At 49.7% G+C, this 17,529-nt stretch overlaps 1 protein-coding gene across 1 annotated transcript in view; it reads left to right on the top strand.

The window, feature by feature from the left end:
- The first annotated feature begins 9,626 nt into the window (after positions 1-9,626).
- The window catches only part of LOC144733982 (laminin subunit gamma-1-like), a 137,405-nt gene continuing 129,502 nt past the window's right edge, over positions 9,627-17,529 (top strand). Inside the window, exon 1 of the mRNA XM_078616009.1 lies at positions 9,627-10,128. Within this exon, the coding sequence (XP_078472135.1) occupies positions 9,627-10,128 (502 nt within the window). The remainder of the gene's footprint in view (positions 10,129-17,529) is intronic.

The following is a 17,529-nucleotide window of genomic DNA, read 5'->3' as shown; positions in this document are numbered from 1 at the left end:
CAGTGCCTATTTTTAACATCGATCTCATGTTACTCGTGCAATAAATGTCCCCGTTGTCTTGTGTTTTACTCTTGGCGTGAACTTTGTTCTGCCTGGCTCGGCTGAGCCTCCGTGGCCGAGCACGGGGTTATCCCTCGTGTGAGATTTGGCTGTGCAGCTGTGATGGTCCCCCACCCCCCCATCTCTGATTTCAAAGAATCGCCACGATTAATTGCCACGATTCCATTCGTGAATTGGTTCCTGTAACCCTATGGCGTATTTGCCTCGGCGTCCCAAACGGTGCCTTACATCTCATCTCAATGATGCCAATGCCATGCTTTCCTTGGGGATCCGGGATCGGTTCATTTGGCGTTCTGGTGTGGTCCAGGTTTGTGTGCTGGGTGGGTGGGGGGTCCATGTTGCTTTTTGAGGCATCTCACTTGAAAACCCAAGGAGTCACAATTACAAATCGTGAGTCCGAATTCCAACGCCATTGAATTGGAACTCCTGTAACCAAACAAATATGGGTGCCCACTAAACGACCTTACCAATATGGACACCCGCTCAAACGACCTAGCCAGTCTGGACGCCCGCTAAATGACCTAACATGGACACTCGCTACACGCCCTGACCAACAAGGACACTCGCTAAACGACCTAACCAATATGGACACCCGATAAACTACCTAACCAACGTGGACACCCGTTAAACGACCTAACCAACACGGACGTCCGCTAAATAAGCTGAAGTGTCACCGTGTGGCCAGGTGATGCAGCTGCAGTGGCACAGCGCGGTAATGGGAGTTGTGGTACTGTGCGGTGTCTTCACGGGGTAGGTCCAAAGGGGGTGGGGGGGGTCCATGTTGCTTTTTGAGGAGTCTCACTTTCAACCTTAAGGAGTTTCAAATAAAGAGTCCCAATTCCACATAGGAGAGTCCGAATTCCAACGCCATTGAATTCGGACTCCCGAAATGCAATAACCTAACCAACGTGGACACCCGCTAATTATTTAACCATTAATAAAAAAACATAACGTAATGTTAAAGCCTCCTATATAATTAATGTTTAAGGTTTTCATAGTCTTCAATGTTAAAGGCTCCCATAGACTTCAATGTTAAAGGCTTCCAAAGACTTAATTATAAAGCCTCCTATAGAATGAATGTTTAAGGCTCCCATCGACTTCACTGTTTAAGGCTCCCATAGACGTCAATGGTGAAGGCTCCCATAGACTTCAATGTTTAAGGCTCCCATAGACTTCCATAGTTAAGGCTCCCATAGACTTCAATGTTAAAGGCTCCCATAGGCTTGAATGTTAAAGGCTCCCATAGACTTCAATGTTTAAGGCTTCCATAGACTTCATGCTAAAGCCTCCTATAGAATGAAAGTTTAAGATTCCCATAGACTTCAATGTTTAAGGCTCCCATAGACTTCAATGTTAAAGGCTCCCATAGACTTCAATGTTAAAGGCTTCCATAGACTTCATGCTAAAGCCTCCTATAGAATGAATGTTTAAGGTTCCCATAGACTTCAATGTTTAAGGCTCCCATAGTTCTTAAATTACCACACTGGACAGTGCTTATTGTTGAAGGCAGGGAGTACAGAATTTCGAGAGCAGAGCACTGCAGTTCAACAATGGATCGCATTGCCCTGCCCTCTGCAATCCCACACCACGAACTGGACACATCCCATCAGCTACACGGCCATCAGGGAGTACGTAATTTTTTTGGTTCTTTCGGTAAAGTCACGTAGAATGGAAATAATACAAATAAAACATAATAAAATAATTCTCACGACGTTTCGGCCACAACGCAAACAGCCGTCCTCAGGTGGAGAACAGGTCTGTCTTCTTGATTTAAAGCTTTCGTGACTGCAGGGATTCATCTTCTCGACATACCTGTTCTCCATCTGAGGACGGCTGATTGCGTTGTGGCCGAAACGTCGTGGGAATTATTTTATTGTTTTATTTTTATTATTTTATTATTTCCATTCTACGTGACTTTACCGAAAGAACCAAGAAGATGAATCCCTGCAGTCACGAAAGCTTTAAATCTCAATTTAGTACGTAATTCGTTTAACGCAACCAAACTCAGGACTGGTTTTGACATTCAGTGTCTCATCAGCAGTCAGGCTTCGCCGGTGCCGGTGCGCTCAACACGAGCACCGGCACCGACGATGACGACAGTGGCCACTGCGACGGCGGCTGTGGTGCCGGCGGGGGCCCGTGAGGATTGTGAACGCGGTCGCCAGGGCCGTGACGAACGCCGAGGCCAGGAGGGCCACCGTGCACACCATGTAGCTGCAGCGGACACACTGACAGGCGGGGGGGGGGGGCGCGCTAGCCGCGGAGTCGGCGGCACGGGGGAGCGGGACGGGCGGTACGGAGCGTCAAGTCAATCCTGGCGTTGCGTGCCGTGCCGTCGGAAACACAAGTGGGGGGGGGGGGCAAATTGCCGAGACCAAGGATGGTGTGAATCTGGCCATATGTAGCCCCCTACTGTGCCTCCGCAGTTCACCATCGGGGCCGATCTTCCCTGTAGCTCAGCATGATGAGCGGCCCGTCGCTCAGCAAGCCCCGACAACGCCGCAAATCCTGCAGGGGGCGATCTCCCAGAGCAAACGCGCCCAAGCAAAACACGTTTCCCAATAAATCGCCGTTATAAATCCGGGGATTTTTTTTTTGTTACAGCATCTGTGCTGCTCAGAATCAGAACATTGATTTATGCTGGAGGAATCCGATGAGCTATAAAGCGCTTTCTTTCACAGGTGTCCAGTATTTTCACAGATGTTCGGTAGTCGCATCACGAGCCGAGGAAACGTCCCCTTTGTAGCAGGGGGCGACAGACGACGGCCAAGAAGAACGACGGAGTGGTGGCCAAGGAATGGAACGCGTCCGAGGGGACATCCACCTGGGAGATGGAGCAATGAGATCAGTTCGCGTGCAGGTGCCGAGTCGATTATAACATCGCAGGATCCTGAGAGGTGGCTTGGGCTTGGGGATGCCTTCATCCATCTGTGGACTGACAATGCTTTATGATGATAATAATAATAAGAGGACGGCTGCTTGCGTTGTGGCCGAAACGTCGTGAGAATTATTTTATTATGTTTTATTTTTATTATTTTATTACTTCCCTTCTACGTGACTTTTTCGACAGCGTGGATAGGCAATGGCGATGACGATGGTGATGATGTTGGTTATTAACAGACACATTTGCACCTCTACTCCGAACGACAGCAACACATGTGTCCGTGTTTTGAGAGGGGATCGTGCCAGAGTGGGTGGCTGTGCGTGCAGCAATGCTGCGTTGTAAACTACCAAACAAATGCCCCCTTGTTGGCAAGACCCTTAACGGAGCCACACAGCTCTACATACAGCCCCTTTCTTACCGTCGATCGTGGATTTACAACGCGTCACACGCACGCATCCTTTCTCAGCAAAGTTCCTGTGGCTAGGAGCTGCTCAGAGGCGTCAAGTGGCTTCTCCATTCACCACGCGGTCTAATTCCCTCCACCAGTGACGCTCTGCGCCCTTGCACTGTTAACACACATCCATTGGGCATTCACTTAATCAAAACACCACAATAGCAGCGATTACTCGAGTTGAGTTCCTGCTGCTCAAATGAACATTGAGGGTATTGGTGCTAAATCCTCCTATTTAGCGCCCCGAAGCCAGTGGTTGAAATTCCACCAGTGGGGCGACAACCACTGCCTCTGAGTTCCCCACCTCACCAGGCTACCGTGAAGTACGTTTGGCGTTGTGTCCCTTTGCTAAAAGAGAGACAATCCCTCTCTCAGCCAGCCCCGACCAAGAGCCACGCCAACCTCCACACGCACGTTGAGAGCAGGCTGCGTGCTCGTTCATTCTGGGCCGGTTATTGTCAGCAGCTCGGATGTGGGTCCGAACCCGGGTGACCTTTTGACCCGGAGTAGAGCTCTGTGACCGCTAAGCCACCCGTACACGACGGCACATGCCTGGGCTTAACAGTTGCCCTTCATCCGGCTGTCCGTAGCATCTCAGCTGTGCCTCCTGGCAAAACATTGTTCGTCGGTTGCTATAAATATGCGACAGGGTAGGGGAAGAGGCGTAGCAGTGGGCGCACGTCAATTCGATTCCTGGACACGGATGTCAGTGAATATCTGCACCCTAATTCCCACACCAGCTCACACTTATACCAGTGAGGTGAAGTATGGTTAAACAACCCCTACGGGTGTGGCATGTTAGGTTGCCTTTATCCAGCTGTGCATTGACAAATGTCTGTAAATCATCAATTGTTTTACACTCAACAAGTTCGTCAATAACACTGTTAGGCATTAAAACGAAAACTATAGAAATAGGTGACGTTTTGGGTAAGGGCCCTTCTTCATAGCACAATTATGCTACACTGAAATCACCAAAATAAAGCCATAAAAGCAATGTAACAGGGATCATAGGAACTGTGACCGAAATTTCACAATAAACGACATAAACAACATGCACATTAAGTGAAGTGTCGAAGGCTTGCTGGTAGGAGGAGGTCTCGGGTCAGACCCTGCAGGTGCCATGGGTAGGCTGGTTGAAATGACTGGTGGATGGCACCAGGTGTTAGCCCCTCACTGTGTGACACCCACACCACCCGCTAGAGTCGAAATCAGCTGAGCCGAGAAAACGATCATCGTAAAATTGTAACCGAAAATTATAATCTAAAACTATAATCGAAAACGATCAACTGAAATTATCATCGAAAACGATAATCTAAAATTATAATCGAAAATGATCATCTAAAATGGCAATCGAAAACAATAATCGAGAATGGTAATCTAAAACAATCATCTAAAATAATCTAAAACGATAATAGAAAATGATAATATGAAATGGCAATCGAAAACAATAATCGAGAATGGTAATCGAAAACGATAATAGAAAATGATCATCTAAAACGAGCATCTAAAATTATAATCGAAAACGATCGTCACTGGTGTTGGCCGTGAACGAGAATCGAAGTCGGGTCCCCGGTTCTAAGAGCAGCGTTCACGCGAAGCCACTAAACAACGCACCCACACGCACAATGTGTTCGACTCGGCTCAGGCTGAACCGAGTTTAAAACGACGTGTAGGTGCGGGCACATTTTACGCTGTGTTCCTCACTAAGTCGGCGATGTAGGGGGCGAAACGACGTATATCGAGACGACATATCGGGGACCTCCCCCCCCCACCCCACACATTAATAATCATGCCTTTAGAGTATTTGGCTGCGATAAATGTTCACACTACAAGCCGCCACTTCGTTGAGCTCTCATTTGTGGCCAGGTCGCTTCTGAAGACAGAGCGACAAAAAGCTCCGTCATTAATAAATATTTAACGGGCGGTGCCGGGCGATTCGAACCCCCGCGCGTGTTTTCCACGACCGACCGCTGCAGAGACCTCGTGGCGTTAACGGAAGAGCGGCTTGACTCCAAATCAAGAGGTTGCGAGTTCAAATCACGTCTGGGCCATGATATTAATTATTTTTTTACGTGTTTGTGGCTCTTACCATCGTAACATGGAATGTCCATCACTGACAGAATGGATCGCACATACTGATAAAAAAACTGAAACTTTTTATTTTACCAGGTAAGGGGCCGCCCATAAATGACGTCATGCACCTGGGGGGGGGGGTGAGACATTTGTGACAATGTGTGACGAGAGGGGGGGGGGGGGTAGTTGAGAAATGTGACGTCACGTAAAAATGCGCAACTTTAAATAAATATAGACAACACGTTCTACTTAATTAAATATACTTTTTTTAAATAAATGTTTTCTCCTACAACAGCAGAGCGCAGCGCCACATTAACTACGCACTACAATGTCATAGAACTGCTTCTGAGTGATCCACTTTCAGGTGACTTCTTAGCCACAAGACGGACAATCGCATACTCCCCACGCCCTGTAGTTGTATCAGAATATTTTTGGAGGAATCCGATGAGCTATAAAGCTCTTTTTCACAGATGTGGCAGCAGTGGTGATGGCTATGCTGCTGCACGTCGCTGCCTGTAATCCAGCACTGCGTAGCTGACAGCCCATACGGTGTACCACGTGTTCTTGTGCAGGGAAAGTAAGTTTTCAGGTCCATACGGTGTACAGCCGTTTTAATACGGGCAACAAACATTTTTGTGTCTATTTGTTTTGTGTTTCTCCCTTGTGATGGGACTTTGTAGGATGAACGTTGAGATTTATAAGGGCACGGGGTGACCAACAAGGTCTGAATTGGTCTGTAACAAGGTAGGAACTGATAAGGGGTTGACAGGTATGTAGTAGTGTAGTGTATAGTGTAGTGTATAGTGGGGTATATAGTGTGCTGTATAGTAATGTATAGTGTCGTGTATAGTCGTGTAGTGTATAGTAGTGTAGTGTATAATGTATTGTATCGTGTATAGTTTAGTGTATAGGATGAACGTTGAGATTTATAATGACACGGTGTGACCAATGAAGTCTGAATTTGTCTGTAATAATAAGGTAGGAGACTGATAAAGGGTTGACAGTGTGTGGGGGGGGCAGCAACGGAGTTTAATTGCTGGATCGCCACGCAAATGCTGTGAAACTCCGTCGCCCGTGGGGGCGCTAAGGTCGCCATCTGCTGGCTTAGCCGAGGTATGGCATTGCAGCAAAGCGGACACATTTCATATTCTTAGGTTTTTTCGGTAAAGTCACGTAGGTAAAAAATAAAAATTAATAAAAGTAAAATAAAAAATAAAATAAAAATCACGACGTTTCGGAGGCAACACAAGCTTCCGTCTTCAGGTGGGGCCGTCACAGCACGATAGCTGTGACGGTCCCGCCTGAAGACGGAAGCTTGTTCTTTGGTTCTTTCGGTTAAGTCACGTCTAAAAATAAAATAATAAATTAAAATAATTGCGACGTTTCGATTGCAACACAAGCAATCATCATCAGGCATAAAATAAATATCAATAAAAAATCTAACTAGAAAACTATAGACAGACATACAAGCAGACAGACATCACAAGGACACACAGAGAGAGGACACATATCGGCACAGAGAGAGGGGTCGTTTATGTGACGGTCCCTTAAATATAGAGAGGGGGGGCAGTCACGAAAGCTCCAAAATTAAGACGGAAGCTTGTGTTGCCTCCGAAACGTCGTGATTTGTATTTTATTTTTTATTTAACTTTTATTAATTTTTATTTTTTATTTTTTACCTACGTGACTTTACCGAAAAAACCTACGAATATGAATCCTTGCAGTCACGAAAGCTTCAAATCTAGAATACGGACACATTTCCATGTACCAAGAGTGGATTGAATGTCACCCACTCGCACGCGTTTGTCCTCTCCGGATGCTCCGGTTTCCTCGCCACGTGTATCAACCCTCTTGAATGAAGCTGGCCAAATATGTGCCATGCACCAAGGCCCCGTTTGCCCGAAACATCGCCTGTGATATATTTCCCTTTAAAGACGGCAGTGGTATGAACGAATGTGTTCACCATTTTTTTTATTTGTACTGCCCACGCAGTATCGCCAAGTAATCCCAATATAGGGCCACAGAGGTTTGGGGTATTGTTGGTAGCGCCGGCTCTGGCTGGCTGTCCGCTCCGGTCTGTTGTTTAAGGCGCCTCTGAATCAAGCCAAATATGCTCAAAATGTCCCCCCCCCAATATATTGCTAGAAAAATATTAAAAAGTAATAATAATTGCTATGCTATGTAAATAAAAACAACAATTTGCTAAACCTTGGCCACAATATCTGGACTTGTCTTCATATAAATCAATGCATAGATTTCTGATTATATGATTATGGTTGCATTTTATTAATCCCTAATCTCAAACATTACATACAGTACAATGAAACAAGAAATGGTAAAAAAAAAAGTTAAAACAGAGCACTGTAATACAATACACTATTAGACATTAATGTAAAAAATAAATAAAAAGTCCATCCCGTGTGTTAGTGAATTTTAAAATATTTTTAGGCAGGAAATGGCAGGAAATTAGTTTTTAAATTTAGATTTTTTTTCTGAGTTGGGATCCCCAGACCCCCTGGAAAATTTGATTCCCCCCAATGTTGACTCCATGGCTACGGCCTTGCTCTGAATCATTCTCTCTCCCTGAGAATGAATGAGAACAAACAGCACGAAACGCATGCTCCGTTGCGAGGCAGCTCGCTTGCTGGCGAGCTCTGTAGTAGACGCTCACGGTGTAAACACGGTTAGCAGCACTGCGGTGTTACATGCGTGTGGCAACTTGTAACTTGACGAGGTATGACTTGTGTTGTGTGCAACAACCCATGGCCATGGCACAGGAATGGGGCATTGAGGTCGTGTTGCATCGCCAACTCAGGATCGGTGTCCACTTTTATCGACCCCCTGCGGATGAGAGAGGCACGGGTGCACATCTCAACCCCTACCCTCTCAAAGGGAGTCGAACTCACGCGATTCCTACTGTGGGCCGTGAACTCCTCTCACTACTCATACCACCCGGGTCGGCTAATAAGACGTCACCTTCAGAAATCATCTCCAGAGTCAAGAGTTCTAGATTCTCGAACACACATTAAGGACGCCGTCTTAATATCCTTCGGCGAAACGTATACAGCAGTGCTTTAAAATTGTTGGGCTTGTTTAAAACGCGGATTACTCCGTCCAGGTCTTACCCATCCATCCCTCTCACTCCCATCCATCACCACTGCCCTCCCCTCCCTCTTCTCCTGCCACCGCCTGCCTGCGCCAGTCTCGCCGCAGAGACGAGGATTGGTCCCTCCCTCCAACGCGGAGACGGAACGCGGAGCTCGTGAGCACGAAAACACAGCGTGCTCGCATCTTCTCCAGCTAGCAACATCTCCAGCTCGCAACATCTCCAGCTCGCAACATCTCTAGTTCGCATCCTCTCCAGCTCGCAACATCTCCACCTCATCACCTTCAGCTGAGCTCAAGCAAGCACGCTCGGCTCGGCTTGTTTTATCACGAATATAGCCGCGTTGTACGACGACTCCACTACCACTCAGGGGCATCTCCACCACCACCACTCACGGACACCTCCACCACCACCACCACTGACGGATATCTCAACCACCACCACGCACGGGGAGCTTCACTACTCAGAGACACCTCCACCACCAATCACGGACATCTCCACCACCATCACCACTCACGGGGAGCTCCACCACTCAGGGACATCTCCACCACCACCACAACTCACATCAGGGTCAACGGACACCACCGTTGACCTTCCACAGTCGTGATTGAGATACTCAGCAGAGGTGTCGGATGTATGTTGATGAACACATCATAACCGTGCAGCTTGTTTGCGTTGTTCTTGAGCGGTAGCAGCAGCAGCAGGAGGAGCAATAATACTCGTGCCACTTTTTAATTTTATTTTTGGCCCGGAGCCCCCAGCGTGGCAGTGACAGCGACAGCAGCAGCAGCAGCTGGTGACATCATGGCGCGTCACTTGCACGGCTAAAAATACGGTACGAGCCAAAACGCAGCGGCCGCGGCAGTGGGCAGAGCGCATCCCTCCCGAGTCGACGGATTCAGCTCCCCGTCGACAACAAGACGAGCTGCAGTCCAGCCCGCAGATCCGTCAGTCACACACGCGCACACACATCGGAAGCCACCACCACCGCCACCATTCGAACGAGACGTCGCTACGTTCGCACCGAGCCCCTCGCGAAATTCACGACGAGGATGGAGGAGACGAGAGCTCGGCGCTGTTGGCCACGCGCGGCCCCCCATCTCCGTCAGCTGCTGCTGCCGCCGCTGCTGCTTCTGCTCGTCGTTGCCCCGCACAGCGGCAGGGCAGCCCTGGACCCGGCAGCCCGCGGTGACGGCGGCGCCGCGGGCTCCTCGGGCGGTCCTGGCAGCTGCTACGACGCGCGGGGCCGCGCTCAGCTGTGCCGGCCCGAGTTCGTGAACGCGGCGTTCGGCGCCACCGTGGAAGCGTCCGACACCTGCGGCTCTCCCGTCGAGGAGGAGTACTGCGCGCAGACGGGGGCCGTCGCCTCCTCCTCCTCCGCCTCCTCCAGCGCCAGCGCCACCGCCTGCCACCGCTGCTCGGCCGCCGATCCGGCGATGAGCCACGGCGCCGAGCTGCTCACGGACGCGGACGGAGACGGGTCCTGGTGGCAGAGCCGCAGCATGGAGCACGGCGTGCAGCACCCGGCGTCCGTGAACCTCACGCTGCGCCTCGGTGAGACGCGCGCACGCACTCGCATGGTCTCTCACTCACACTCATGCTCTTTTCTCACGCTCTCTCTCACTCTCTCACGCACTCTCTCACGCACCCTCTAACTCTCTCTCACGCACTCTCTCACGCTCTCTCTCACTTACTCATGCACACTCTCTCACGCACTCTCTCTCACTCACGCTCTCTCTCACTCTCTCACGCACTCTCTCACGCACCCTCTAACTCTCTCTCACGCACTCTCTCACGCTCTCTCTCACTTACTCATGCACACTCTCTCACGCACTCTCTCTCACTCACGCTCTCTCTCACTCACGCTCTCTCTCAGACTCTCACGCACCCTCACTCTCTCGCTCTCTCTCTCTCTCACACTCTTTCGCACCCGCTCTCTCACACACACTATTACGCACTCATTGCACACTCTATTTCTCACGCACCCTCTATCTCACTCACGCACCCTCTCTCTCACGCACCCTCTCTCTCACGCACCCTATCACGCACTCATGCACACTCTCTCACGCACACTCTCTCCTATCTCACTCACGCTCTCTCTCTCTCTCACACTCTTTCGCACCCATTCTTTCACATACACTTACTCACTCATGCACCCTCTCTCTCACGCACCCTCTCTCACTCACACTCGCTCTCACTTATGCTCTCTCTCAGACTCTCACGCACCCTCACTCCCACGCACACTATCACGCACTCACGCACCCACTCTCTAATGCTCTCTCTCACTCACTCATGCACCCTCACTCACGCACCCTCTCTCCTCTCGCACTCACGCTCTCTCTCTCACACTCTTTCGCACCCTCTCTCTCACACACGCTATTATGCACTCATGCACACTCTCTCTCACGCTCTCACGCACCCTATCTTGCACTCACGCTCTCTCTCGCACTCACTGTAAACCTTTCCAACAAAGACAAAGATCCCCCACATAGCCTTGCCAGACTGTTGGGGCAAGTGCTGTTTGTGAGCACCTATGACACCAACACCACGCCCGACCGCCTTTGACTCCCCACCAGTGCTGATGTTTACACACCGCACCGGCTACTCATTTAGGCACTGGGTCAACCTCGGGAAGGGTGCAGTGCCGGTCCAAATGTTTGCGCCACTCTTGTTGGCGGTGAGCGTGAATCTCACTCGGGGGGCGTTGGGTTCATAGCCCCAAGCACTGCGCCACCGCTCTCCATACCCACGCGGGCGCTCACACGCGCCTGAGACCAGCGATTGGGGGCTGACTCGTTCAAGTAACCGCTTACTCCGCACACCACACTCGGATTACTCGACTCGTCGGACAGATGGCAAGTCGTTGGAAAGAGTCCGCTGTTTCCACTTGTGCCGCTGGACGGGAGGCTTGAGGGGGGTCATGAGCATCAGGCACGGGAGGTTTTCCGCTTTCAGGAGGCAATATACATGGGGCAGCCGCTACTTTTAAGGGCATTCTGCGTTATTGACCAACAAAAAGTAGGGGATTACAACTTTAGTCGACTAATAAACGTATAATAATAATGATGTCAACTTGTAGCGCGCTGCTGCACAGTAGCCGCTCGCTCTCAGACAGACACAGAGAGAGAGAGACACACAGAGAGAGACACAGAGAGAGGACGACTCAGAGGCGTGAGGAGCCACGGACGAGCGAGGAGGCAGCAGCAGCAGCCACACACTGAGCAGCGCCCCCCCCCCCCAAAGCTCTGCTGTCCTCTATGTATTCAGCTGTCACGGGCCCATTAACACATGTTTACATGTGGCATAAAAACCACAGAAACCCCAAGCATGCGAGGGGGCAACACTATATCCCATACGGACGGAGCAGGTGGAGTTACACATTTGCTGTACCGCCTTCTGCTGGCGAGCTCGGGTACAAGCTCCTCCTCGACGCCCACGGGAAGGGAGTTTCACAAAAGTCGTGCGATCCGCCAACCCTCGCCCTGCCCCTGCACCGTGGCAGATGACAGGCCGCGTGCACAGCCACCACCGCCCGGACTCATCGTCTTAGAGACGGCGTTTGCGGGGATGCTGGGCTCCAGTGGTGAGGGGTTGTGGTCGAGGTGGTCGGTGGTGGTAGCCATGTGGAGGGGAGAAGCATGTCGGAGGGGATGAGTGCGCGGTGATTCATAGGCTCGTTCAGTACAGTCCGATTCTCCTGCTCACGATACACGCATTGAATTGTGTGTGTGTGGGAGAACAGATGATTTTTCAGTTGTGCTATATGTGATTAGTGAACATCGATCACTTCGTCAAATCGTGACACCCCCCCCCCTAAAATCATGGCGATTCATTGACTCACAATTTGGTGAGTTGTCCATGGCTGGTGTTTCACGATAGGCGTGTTGTCGTGTGAAGAGGCCTTGTTCAGGAAGCGTTGACCATCGCGCGCCTCCTCGCAGTGAATTTTAGCCACCCACCAAACGGAGGTGGTCTTGGTGTCGTCACGTGCTCTTAGCTGTGCCTCTGCAAACGTCTGGAACGCTCTGCCTTCTCACTTGAGTAGCCCACTGGAACTGTGCACTTTTGAATCTACACATTGAAATATCATTCATTTGTTTGCTGTTTGTGTGTGGTCTGCTGTCCCTTTCCCGCACCGCCGATTGGCGCGGCTGGCTACGTACGGCGCAGAAGAAGTTCAACATACATATGTACAGTGCATACACGAGTATCAGAAGCACTACCGGATATAATTATTTATCTTTACTTAATCTACAGATGTTCAAAACGACTTTCTATTCATTACACGGCACAAAATAATCACACAGCGTCATTGTGCAGAATATTAACTTGGAAATCAATAACGCCTCCTCCGTTCTCGTATCTGTACAATTTTTTAAGCGTTTCCCAACACGGTCAATTTGAACGGATGCCGCTGTAAAACGGACTCACAGAAGGCCGCGTGGCTGATGGAATGCGTAAAAAAAGTACCGCAATTATTTGTGAAGACAAATATGGGAAGAGGGTTGTTATCTACATCCTGCTAATGAGCACCGCTTCTGCAGGCTGTGCGCATCTTGACTAAGCCTATAAAAGATGACGATGTCGATATTGTCACGGGATTACAGAACCACGGCTGGGATTTGAACTCGTACTATCGTCACTGAAAAGCCACCCTGGGCTGTGTGTTCATGTCGTGTCGGCTTCTTTAAAGTGGATGATTTAGAAGCTATGGCTAGACGTTCCCTCGCGGCGTCGTTACCCAATGGGCCCCACACCGAATATTCCACCGACGAAACCGCCTGAAGTGGCAAAACCCGCGGTACCAATTTTCCTTAAATAGACCATTTAAGTGGAATGTGACAATTCGCTTGAAAAATGAGTCGGTTTTCATCGCACATATCAACATCTGCCTCCGGGATTTGACGAAGCCAGGTCTCGGCCGTAGAATCTTATCTCGGGCTCGCTGCCTTGGATGTGAGTTGAGCATCTTTCACGCCGCACGTAGCCAACCGTGCTTATCGGAGGTACCGCCACTTTCCCTCCTGGAGTGAAGGTTCAGGATTCCAAAGTGTCGGGATTTCAGAAGGGCCCTTTGCCTGCCGTTGTCCAGAAGTGGTCGGCGTGATCTTAGCCCTGGGCATTAACACACACACACACACACAACCACTGCTTATCATTGGGCACCCGTGGCCAAACAGGAAACTGGATTTTGTTTGCGCATCGCATACATTAGCTGCTTGAAAAGTGGCATTGGGTAAACAGTGTCTCGGGTCAACTGCAGGGCCCTCTTTGAAGTCAGAGTTAGGTTGAGGTCAGGGTTCCTGCTAAGTTCAAACCCGATGACACCTCTGAGCCCGGAGCAGAACATTTAAAATCGAACAATACACCATGTTTGCAATTGTACACGGTATTTGAACTACAATTTTAACTAAAATACCGTGTACAATATCGTAAAGGGCACAGCTGCAGCCCTGCATAATGTCTTTTCGTCACTGCTGACAGAGGGGCTTCCATTAGAGGGAGCTCTGGGAAGCCCCTCTAGAAAGGATTTGGAAAAAAAATTCCACGTTGACCAGTGTCTTAGAATAGGTGGCAGTACTCACACTTTACCGCACCGCACGCAACCTGCCTGTACTTGAGTATACTTATAGTGTTCTTAGGTTTTTTCGGTAAAGTCACGTAGGTAAAAAAATTTAAATTAATAAAAGTAAAATAAAAATAAAATAAAAATCACGACGTTTCGGAGGCAACACAAGCTTCCGTTTTCAGGTGGAACCGTCACAGCACGGTAGCTGTATCACTTGATACAGCTAGACGGAAGCTTGTGTTGCCTCCGAAACGTCGTGATTTTTATTTTATTTTTATTTTACTTTTATTAATTTAAATTTTTTACCTACGTGACTTTACCGAAAAAACCTAAGAATATGAATCCTTGCAGTCACGAAAGCTTCAAATCTAGAATTATACTTATAGTGTGCCCATTTGCACCCATGGGTCAGGGCTCGGCAAAACCTGCGCATGCGGCTCTTTAAGCGACTGCTGCTTCGTGACGCGTTATTTATTAAGGAATCACCGTCTCGTATTCACCACCACAGTGCATTGCGGCTCTTAAAATATTGAGTTGGGTTGTTTTTTTTTCTTCCGATTTTGACACAAATGCCTCTTCTTGTTATTTTTGTCGCCGCCCTCCGTGGCTGGGTGGACAGAGGCGTGGACGGATTTAGTAAAAACTTGCAGCATTGTTTCTCAATCGCTGCGCCAGGAGACTGAATCGGCGACCTCTGGATTATGTACAGAGTGCATTACGTAACCGAGTACTCGTTTCTGTTATAAGGCTGTCTTAGTGATGCACCGCCGTGGCCAGAAATGTGTAGGATTTGGGGCGTTCTAATCGCTGTGGTTGTACCTTCGCATCTCTATGTTACCAATTCATGAATTGGGTATGCCCCTAAATATACACCAACAAAATCCCCGTTCAAGGCCTGGTTTACATCGCCGGTCAACGGGGTTTATCTTTCACGAGCGCCACGACCGCGCGGCTCCTCTCGAGCTGTGGGGGTGACGGAGGGCTCAGTGCCCGCGGCGGCGATCACATCGCTCCCAGAGCTGCACCCAGCTCAACTTGCCGCGAGAGTAAAGAAAATAACTGGCACAAAAAGACAAAAATCCCCCGTGTAGCCTTAACACGGCTGTCGGGGCAAGTGCTGTTAGCGAGCAGCACCTATAAAGGCCGGCACAGCACACGAGGGGGTGGGTGGGCAACACCACGCCCGGCCGCCTTGGTCTCCCCAGTGGCGATGTTTACACACCGCACCAGGTACTCATTTTAGGCTGAGTCGACCTAGGGAAGGCCCAGTACCCGGTTCAGATGATCGTCACCGGTGTTGGTCGTGAGCGGGAATCGAACCCTGGTGGCCAGGTTTGTAGCGCAGCGCGCTAACCGCTACACTACCGCTCCCCACGTGCACACGGACACTCACGTCACGCGCTGGTCGCTGGGATATGCGTTGGACTTGGGCACTGGCGTTGTGTTTGGAGATGACTTCAATTGGTTGTTGAGGGGTTTATTTTGGAAGGGATGTGCTCCCAATGTTTAGATTAATCCTAAACACAGAAAACTTCTGTGAGCTCGAAAACACACACACACGGATACGTAATGCACTTGATCCGAAAATCTGTAATACGATAAAAAAAAACTCTCCTTTTAAACAATATGAAATCATAAATGTTTTAAACCTTTAACTCATCCCTAGTCTCTTTGGGATCTTCACGACAAAACAGAGGCTTTCTTCGCTGACTGGCTTGTAACGTCACCTGTTTCAACTCGCCAAGTGAATTTGACACGACGTACCCGGAGAAAATCCTTGCACACGAGGTGATAATATTCCAAGGTCCACGCAGACACGCGCGTTCATTTACCTAGTCACTGTACTGCCCATCTCCAGTGCCGGGTTAGCCCAGTAGCAAAAGTAGCTACATATGCTATGGGCCCAGCACTTTCAAGGGCCCCGCGCTAAATTATTTCAATCTATCAATTCCGGTTCAGTGATTCTGCACTTGCTCTATTACGATAGTGCTTTCAACTTTTATGAACGACTGAGTGATTAAGGTTAACGATTTGTCATATCTGGCTGTATAGAAAATGCAAAAATACAATTACTTTACTATGCAAGTAAAAAATTGCGTGTTTTAATATTTACGTGTTTTTTTTAGGGCCCCTTTATACCATACGCTACAGGCCCCGCACTAGCTTAATCCGGTACTGCCCATCTCTCCTGGCCACCTCGCAGCCCAGCGGGGTTGGGAGTCTCACAAATCAACTGGGTCCACAGAACCCCCTCGCCTCCTAACCACTTGAAGCACAGACGTGCACCGCCATGCCCGAAACCTTGATCCACAGTCAAAGTGTCGGTAATCCGCGGCTAATGGGAGGAGTGCCACCTCACTCCCTGCCCAGGAGCAGTGAGGTTGTGGTTCTGGGTTTGAGTCCACGTTTCGGCCGCCTTAATCCGTGTGGCGCAGCGGTTGAGCGAGTGGCTCGTGACTGGAAGGTTGCGAGTTCACATCCAAGTCGAGAGGGCTTGCTCAGCCTATCATCCCAGTGGGGGTCGATACATTGTGTACCACTTTGTGGGAAAGGCAACAGTGGTCCTTCTGTGGATAGAACCCGCCCTAGGAATAAGACATTTCCACCACTGGCCCTGCATGGCGGTGAACTGATGAGAAGCGGGACATTTCTCTGACTTTGTGTTTTATTTTTATTTTATTTAACAAGACATCTGAATCGCTTCTCAGAATTATGATGATCGACTGACATTCAGTCTTCGTGACGACGAAGACGGGGCGATGTCTCTAGGCCCAACTGCTGGCACGGTCTTGTTTCTGTTGGTTCATCCTCCGTCAGTCACAGCTTCTTACTGACCCAGCCTTGTTCACTCGCACCTGACATTCAGGCAGGTACACACACGCATGTAAACACACCATTTGCGAAAACACACACACGCGCACATACTTGTGCACACATTTCCACACGCACATGCATTAACGCAAATACGAAGATCCCCCATACAGCCTTTAAGAGTCGGGGCAAGTGCTGTTAGCGAGAACCTATCAAGGCTGGTACGGTGTACGAGGGGGTGGGTGGCCAGCGCCATGCCCAACCGCCTTTGTCTCCCCAGTGGCGATGTTTACACACCGCACCAGGTACTCATTTGAGGCCGAGTCAACCATGGGGAGGCCCAGGACCGGTTCAGATAACCGTCACCGGTGTTGGCCGTGAACGGGAATCAAACCCGGGTCGCTAGGTTCATAGCGCAATGCAAGATGTGTGTGGATCGTATCTACGTAGGTCGAACTTCTTTCGCACCCTACGCACGCGACATTAACCGAACCTCCGATGAAAACCCGCAGTGCGATAATCATCGAGTGGCGAGCCGATGGCGAGTGCGTGGCTGGGTCTTCGTTGTCCCTGAC

This window comes from Lampetra planeri, chromosome 49 (assembly GCF_965212315.1).
Source record: "Lampetra planeri chromosome 49, kcLamPlan1.2.h2, whole genome shotgun sequence".
Taxonomy (NCBI): domain Eukaryota; kingdom Metazoa; phylum Chordata; class Hyperoartia; order Petromyzontiformes; family Petromyzontidae; genus Lampetra; species Lampetra planeri.
Note: the sequence above shows the minus strand (reverse complement) of the source record. Positions and strands in the feature narration are given on the sequence as shown.